Source organism: Empidonax traillii, unplaced genomic scaffold (genome assembly GCF_003031625.1).
Source record: "Empidonax traillii isolate 1590-97213 ecotype Southwest subspecies unplaced genomic scaffold, ASM303162v1 scaffold1217:size511469, whole genome shotgun sequence".
Lineage (NCBI taxonomy): Eukaryota > Metazoa > Chordata > Aves > Passeriformes > Tyrannidae > Empidonax > Empidonax traillii.
In genome coordinates, this window is record NW_020956410.1 from 360,384 (window position 1) to 368,828 (window position 8,445).

The 8,445-nt window shown below is 44.4% G+C and overlaps 1 protein-coding gene across 1 annotated transcript in view; it reads left to right on the plus strand.

Moving 5' to 3' along the window:
• Positions 1-2,290: 2,290 nt before the first annotated feature.
• The window catches only part of CUNH14orf39 (chromosome unknown C14orf39 homolog), a 39,325-nt gene continuing 33,170 nt past the window's right edge, over positions 2,291-8,445 (plus strand). The window contains exons 1-3 of the mRNA XM_027905886.1: positions 2,291-2,639; positions 5,799-5,855; positions 6,161-6,217. Coding sequence (XP_027761687.1) covers positions 5,807-5,855; positions 6,161-6,217 — 106 coding nt within the window. The 5' untranslated portion in view covers positions 2,291-2,639; positions 5,799-5,806. The remainder of the gene's footprint in view (positions 2,640-5,798; positions 5,856-6,160; positions 6,218-8,445) is intronic.

Consider the following 8,445-nt stretch of genomic DNA (forward strand, 5'->3'; position numbering starts at 1 on the left):
TTCCCTTCCCTTCCCTTCCCTTCCCTTCCCTTCCCTTCTCCCAGGATAGAGACGAGGGTTGTCACAAAAGCGCTTATTTAGCAGAGAGCAGGAATGGGGACAATTCAAGTGTTTGGGGGAAGTGAAGAACCAGGATTAGACACCCTGAGGAAGTGTCGTGTCTAAACGCTCCTGGGGCTGGTCTGGGCGCTGGCTGAGCTGGACTCCAGCCCTTCCTGGAGGTGACTCGCTGTGGATGAAGGCTGCTAGGGAAATAGGGCCCCTCGTTTCTTGTGAGTGAGTTCCTTCTTAGATTTGGGTACTGTGTGGGAGTCAGGCACCACTCCGGGCTCGGGAACAGGACTGGGGCCATGGCTGAAGGTGGGCACAGGCCTGGGCTCCGGCATTACAGCGCTGCTTCAAGGAGCAAGTTTATCCCCGAGCTGCTTCATGAGGACAAGAACTTTCCACCTCTTATCCCGATAAATTAGGCAGTGAAGCTTCCCTGCTTTCTTCTGGGGACATTTGGCGGAGTGTCTCCAGAGACCTTCCCAAACTCGATAATAGGGGCTGCTGAGTGCACTGGGGTGCCTTGTCCTCTCTGAGGGTTTCTTTGCCCTCTCCATCAGCTGGAGGAGTGGCAATCAGGACTGGGGGAGAGGCATGGAACCCACCGAGAGGCAGTGCCGGGACCCTCCACTAGCGGAGTGATGGGCCCGGGGTTCTGACAGCGAGAGGGAGTGAGTTTGGGAGCCCTTTTTGAGCCCCGAACTGACCATATCTCTTCTCAGAGTAGTGCAACCCATTCATCACTGATTAGAGATAGCACTATGAAAGAGTCCTTCCTTGCCGTCGGTAATGAAAATGTCTGTTTGTGGCTTTGGGGTTGGTTGAGGTTTATTTCTGTTGGGAAGAAAGAAAAAACAAAGGCGGCAGAAGGAGCAGGACACAGCGGGTGGCTGCAGAGCTGTAACCTCGGACTGGAGTCCTTGTAATAAAGAAATGGGTAAAGGAGCTCCTGGGCCCTGACAAGTCCCGGTGGGGACAGTCCTTAGGGGGAATTAACCAGGAAGTCCCTGCCGGCTTTATCCAAAGCCTGTTGAACTGACTGACCACCTTCCGGGTGAACTGGGGTCCCTAGATCTGTGGGAACCTCAGCCCTCCTTGGCACCGCTACTTAAATTACCGGGACACCAGCAGGTGTTAATGACCATCAGTGAAGACTTGCTACTATGCTGTTAGATTCCCATTTCTAGAAGGTTGGGGAGGGGGGGGTCTCTAAGAATCTTTAAGGCAGGACAAAGCTTTAAAGCAATTTCTCATTGGAAGAACATTTAATGATATGGGAAGACCGGTTGCAGAGCCCAAGGGGCATTTAGGAATTAGAGTGTCTCTGGGGAGCAGGACAAGGAGGCAGCTCTAGCCCTCCGGGACAGGCAAGAAGGTGGAAGATGGTCCTGGAAAGGACAAAGCCTCGCCACCAGCAGTGTGCACGGAGCAGAGGCCGCAGACATCTGGCTTCCAAAAGAACATGCCTCTTTCTATTTCCCTCTCTCTCTCTCTCTTTCTTCGTTCCCCTCCTCATCTCTGCCCTGAAGCCGGGTAGGTCAGCTATTTGCCTTTGAAGCTGCACTTCTTCTTGCTTGAGCTGACTGTTCTGAAAGCAGCATCGCATCTGACCGACACCGGGGCTGCGGGTGGCAGAGACTTTTCTGTTCATTTCTTCAGCCCTGTTCAATTTTCCTGTCCTCCCTTGTTTCATCAGTTTCATTGTCTCCCCTCCACCTTGTACCCTCCCCTCCAATTTATTTCCCCTTGCTTATTGATAATCTTAAATCCATCCTCTGCCTGAGTAATCTCAACAGGGAGGGCCAAAAAACACCCGTGGCTACCGCAGTGTGGAAGGAAGCATCATGTTCTAGTTTCTTCCGTGCCCGGGCTGTGCGGTTTTGCCTTGTAATGCTGCACATCGATAAATAAATAAACGCGCACAATTTTGTGAGCGCAACTTGTGCTGAGGCGAGGGGCGACATTCCGCAGCATCCTCAATGTGAAGCTGCTCAGGGAGGAGAAGGAAGATGCCTTTAGTGTTATTTAAACTGGTTTTTAAAGGTTTTTTGTGCCCTTTTAAACTGTCCGAGGGCCGGGCCCGTGAAGGAAGATTTGGGCTGATCTCCCACAGCTGGGTCAGCAGCACGGGTGACCTGGAGGGTGGATAAACCACATTACGTTCTGCACCTTTTTATTTTTGTGCTACATGCCAGAGGGTGTACGTGTGTAATTAACCCTGCCCAGTAGGTTTCCAGGCGATGCCCAGATCCAGCGGCGCTGCCTCCTCTTCCCGCCCGCCTCCCGCCCCTCCTGCACGCTGCTCCCGGTAGATGGAGCATCCTCATCGCTTTTCGCCCGGAGCCCTCAGAAATGTTGGTCTTTCCCTCATAACTCCCGCTGTTAAAGCAAGCGGGTGGTTTCTGGGGCACAGGTTCCCCGCTGATGTGTCCCTGAGGGAGCGCAGCGCTGCGGCCCGTGAGCCCCTCCGGGAGCTGCTGGGTGAACGGCCTCGGCTCCTTCTCCCGGCGGCTGAACCTGCTCCGGGCTTACCCCCCAGCCCTGGCTCCCACCACCCCCGGCACGGAGGGTGGCGGAGGGGAGGTGACAAGGTGATACCTGCCGCCCTCTCCGCACCCTTTGACGGGGCTGAGGTGGCCCAGATGTGTGGCGAAATCCCCACAGTTTTCCGAGGGGTGCGGCGTGGGGTGCTCCGACCCCTTCGCCTGGCGGCCTTGGATGAGGCTCTGGACGGCTCCTCGCTCTTTCTCATGTGGCGAGGGAAGGGGCCACCACGTTCTGATCACTTCCCCAGTGCTGTTGGCCCACTAAATACAGGGGGGATCCCTGACCGCCCTGTCTCCGTCTTCCCCCTCCGCCGTGAGGGGCTCCCCGCTTCTCGCGCCGCCATTTTGTGGCGCTGCTCCGCAGCCCCCGTGGTATCCCACAGGGTGGGGGTTTTCCCCCTACACTTTTTTTTTTTTTATTTTTAAATAGTTTTGATTTTTAAATTCCAGGACTTTAGGGAATAACCTGCAGCAACAGCCTTTTGTTTGGTATGTGCCGGACGAAGTGAAATGTGGCAACCCAGTGGATGTTTGGCTCAGGTCTTCTCAGGGGTTCGGGTCTCCTCACGGGGCTCTGAAAACGCTGTGGCAAGAGAGGGGCGGAGGAGTACATACAATAAAATGAAGCACCTTTCAATTTTATTTTTTTCAACTGAGGTGAAAAGTTAGTGTAGAAATGTGAACTCCACAAAATTTCATGAAGAATCAAATAACCAGTCTCTTTACAGACTTAAACAGTAATGGATAGCACGGGAGAACTAAGGTTTGATCTCAAAACAGCCTTGCTGGAATGAAAATTATTTATATAAAGACAACAGGAATTAATACCGTTTCACAGCCCACAGCTGGCGGAACTGAGCCTTGGATTTTAAGGAAGATATTTACCTCACACATTATGGGCATTTTCCACCTTTCAATGAAGAACCCAGAAAGGGCTGTTGCCAGATGGGTTTACTGAGAAGTGACATTAATATTAGTGCTTTAAAGGCTACAGACTCCATCAGGCACTTTGCTTGTGGGTTCTTCACCCAATACAATCCTGTAATATACGAAACTTGATTGCCGGAGTTGAATTGCCTATAATTACATTAGTGCAGTGCAAAAATGCGAGCTAAATAATAATAATAATAATAATAATAATAATAATAATAATAATAATAATAATAATAATAATAATAATAATAATAATAATAATAATTTTCACCTGGCAACTTTCTGACTAGCCCCATTAGGAAAAACAGATGCGGTTTGAAGCTGTTTTACCCGGTTCTGTGGGTTACATGTTAATCTTCTACAAAAATATCAGCCATATACGAGAATTTCCTCTGAATTTGTCATCCTGAGTTGAATAATGGTTTGATGCTACTTTTCTGCAGTAGGTCCAAGGATCAATCTTTGCTCCAGTCAAATCCTGGAAGACACCAATTGTCCAAAATTTGTTTCAGGCTGGTGTTAACTAGTGTTTTTAAAACCTGCAAACATCGTTTGTGTTACCAGTGCCATGGAATCTCTCAGCCCTTTCTACTAGTGACACCTGTATCCTCTTAATTCACAGCACAGGATAACATTTGTCATTTGCAGTTATGTTACTTCATTTTAAAAATAACAAGTTAATAATAGAAAAACAAGTATTTTACACATCCATGTTTTCAGAAGCACTACTTTCCTCAACTTCGTACACTTTTCATAAATTGTGTTATAAAATTACAGTAAAAAATTTTGAGCAATCACTGTAGTTCTGTTTCTCTCTTCTACGAAAATATTCAAAAGATAAAATTATTTGTGATTGTCTAAGTGATAAAATAACAGTCTCTGTCTTAATAATACACAGCTCTAGAATCTTCTCTTTTGATGAACTTTGTGTTCAGTTCATAAACAAATGAATAGAATTTCTTTGCCCCAATAACTTGCAGTTTTTATGGGAAGTGTCAGAAAAACAACTAACAAACATTGTTAAACTGTTTCTGGAGAGTAGGTTTTTAATACATGTTTCAAACTAATTTTTTTTTTAATCCAAAGGAATTACTTCAGATTTTCTTTCACAATGTGTAAAAGCAAAAATATTCTGCATTGACCTGTGGCTTGAGGTAATATTTCTTAGAATTTTTCTTAGTATTTTCAGATTTTTTTATTCGTTATCCCAAGTGTTTCCAGGCACTAGGAACTAGGGTTTCAATCTTCTGAATACATTTGGTAAAACTATTATCTCTTTCTCAGAGTTTTTATCGCAGCCTGTGCTAATCCGGTCACTTGGATTAGGTGTTCTGATCCTCCCTTAACTATTAGACAAATTCATTTCTGTCAAACATCCAGCATTTTAAACGCTCCCCCCTCCCCCTCCCGCTTCCACAGTCTCAGTGCTGCAGGATGTAGCCTTAATGCCACTTTAGTTAAATTCTGCAGTTGTTTTCTATTCTGCTTTATCCTGGATTAGGATCTCATCCTCATCACCGACTTGTCGTGGCTTTACTTCTTTCCCTGTGCTGTGGGGAAGCCTCTGTGGGACAGTTAAGTATCAGATAACTTGGCTAATGTTAATGTACCTGAGCTGACGAGCTGTATCCAGCGCGTTCTGATAAACCCTGTTTGCATCCTGTTTAGATAACTCGTTATTCCCCGTCTGTTTAAAAACCCATCACTGAATTTCTGCTCCCAGCAGCGCTATGCAAACAGAACAGTGAATTTGTAAACAGGCTGCTTTCCGTTGTGTGAGAGCTCTGTCTTTAATCACACTGAACATATTTACACCTTCTGATTCAAATATACTTTGCGATTATACAGGAGGAGTGTGCAGGAGGGTTAAGGAGCTTTGCCATCACCAGCACTGCAGTCCATAGGCTTAGTAACCAGCTGGAGCAGAGGCTGCACATTTTGCACACAAGCATCTTTTCCTGCATCCTTCATGCCTTCTAAGAACATTAAGCTTCTTAAACGTAGAACTGCTCCAGGAGCAGCCCTTCACCTAAATTGTAAACCTCCTTTTTTCCTAACTGTGGTTCAGACTTTCATTGGGTCCCTTACCACTGTCAGTGAGAAATTTGGTTCCGCTGACATGGTTTAGACAGTAATTCAAATGCAGTTAAAACTATTTTTTTCTCTCTTTTATGTTAAAATGTGTGGTATTGTCTTGCAATTTTGACTTGTTTATTGTATCACTAAAGCTTTTGACTCTGTAAATCCCTGAGCTGCATTTTTCTTTTGTAGTTTACACAATGAGTGACAAACTTTTGACCAACTTGGACAAACTTCTGGTCGAGCTTGGTAGGTCATTATATCATATTTTTTTTTATTAATCATTACTAATGCAGTGCATGCAATGATGTTTTTTCTGTTTTAAACATTTATACTAACTTCAAATAAATGTATAATATTAAGGTTTTGATCTTTGCCTACATAACGTTTTGCTGGCTCTTGGGGTTACAGAAGGGAGCAGTAACAGCAATTTAACAGTGAAATTGCTATTTAGATATTTTGTTTAAATAATTGTTAATCAGAGTTTGTGCAATTAATGCTGATACATGTATATACATGCATATACATATATATGGGTTAATTTTCTTCTTAAGCTTTCCAGGTAGAACAGATTTCTTTTGCTAAGGAACATGTGAATCAACAGATAAATTGTGAGTAGTGACAAATTATCATTTTATTAGATTCTGAACACTGATTTTGTTTCACTAGTCCTGGGACATGTTCTGTGTCTCGGGGACGGAAGCAAGCTGAACAATGAGAGCTGTCCCGTGTCCTGCTCTCACCCTGCCTCATCTTTTGCCATCAACACTTGCTCATTCTCCCCAGCAGACTTTGCTTTTGCTCACGACTTTTAGCTGACGCCGTTCAGCTGCCTCATGGACAGCCAGTTTCATGCTGCGCCATTTCCTGCTCCGACTCTGCAGCCCCTCACAGTCACTGGCAGCTCTTTGATTCAGCTGTGCTTGCTCAATACATCTGCCACTTGCCTCCCTTTCTTTCTGCATGTTTTTTGTTCTTTCCAGATTTGGACCTCTGCCTCACTGCCTCTTCTCTCTTTCTGTTTGCTCAAAATAATGAAAGTTCTCTCAGTTGCTACTACCTACTCAAGCCTGGTTCTTTTTTTTTTTTTTTTTCCCCAATTAAGCAGCTGGTTATTTTATTTGAAATTCAAAACACTAAACCCAAAGAGAAAATCTTGCTCCACATCAAATTTCATCCCCCTCCCCGCCCCCAGATCTTACACACTGGCTTTTTTTTTTAAACCATGCTACTATGTACTAACTCACAGGAATGTCTGGAGAATAGTTTCTCTACCACAACCAGTCTGTGCTCACCACTGGTACAGATATTGAAGCTCATAACCTCCAAGAAAAAGAACAAGAGAGAATTCCTGCCTAATGAGTGTTCTTTTTGGTTATAACATTTCTAATGATCTTCACTGGTATGTCCAAGCAAGTGCTTACTCATTAGGAAGATTATCAGTATTAAACTGAAGCATCTTAAACATAAAAACACCTGTAACACTAAATCTGGCACATCTAGAGGTCTGCTTTAACTCTTCAGTCACATAATTGAACTGTAAACTTGAGGTTTTTCTTAACATTTATGCAGTTCTTAGGGGAAATCCAAAGGCTGTGTGGTAACATGGCATAGCTGCTTGTGTTCAGTTCAGAGATGCCTAAATATCTGTAAACTCACAGCCAACACTCAGGGTTTTATTAGTTTGGGTTAAATCTTTCAAAAACTTACCCAAAAAATAGCGACACTGATGTAATTTTGTCTCCGTGTGAGTATGACTTGGCAGAAGAACAGCTGTAGCATTCAGCCTCGGACTTCTGGTGTGAGATTCATCAGGGTATTTGGCTACAGTCCCTTTATTACCAGTGGAGGGAAACAGTCCCTTTTAGGGTGTCATTTAACTTGTCCTGAAGGAAGAGTTTAAAGCAGGTTAGGTAAAGTAAGCTTTAAAAATGTCAGCTTGTCTCTGGTGAGCGTAGCTGCAGCCGTGGGTGTCTAGTTCTGAAGTAGGTGCCTGCACTGTAAAGCTGGGTGAGATGGATCTCACCCACCGGGTCCCTGTGAAAGTGAAGAGTGAGCTGAACAAATCACAGAGGTGCTCATCTCTAGAAAACACTAAACAAAATATTAAGTGTATATTTTGTTAATACAGTTACATTATGTCTTGGTAGATACTGCCACATACACCTGCATGATCGAATTCCATGTAGGGTCACCTACTCTGGCATTTAGCGCTTCAGGGTGGCAGTGATAGCAAGGGACGATTTGGCACTGACGAATCTGAAACCTTGTATGGAAAAAAAAAAAAAAAGAAATAAAAACCACAGAGAAAAATGAAGTGCACCAAGCTGTGCTCGTTGCATTTCAAGGTGAGCAGGCACAACGGCTCTCACAGCTTTTACTTGTGAAAGACAACGGATCGTGTTCAACAACATGGATTCCCTCCTAACCACTAACTCAGAAAGTGTTATCAGCTGTCTGCTGTCAGAAAAGGCAGAATTAAGAGCTTGCCTTAAGCATCTCCACAAATATCAAGTCCTTCAGAATTCGTCATTACAAAGCTTTTTTTTTTCATTAATTAACCCATGCCCTGTATTAATTTATCATACATTACACATTCCCACCTTGAGTAAAATTCTTTTTTATTTTATTTTATCTGTTTCTGTTTTCCACTAATTGCTTATATGCCTTCAGTGATCTTTTTGTTTTTCCTTTCTTGTAGTCAGCTTTCCCGTTGAAAACATTTGGGTTTCTGGACTTCTGTAAAAGAAAACAAAGGTTTGGAAGAGTGTCCTGGTTCCAGCCAGGACAGGGTTAAGTTTTGCCATAGTCAGGAGGGGCCTGGCCAGCACCTGGAGGT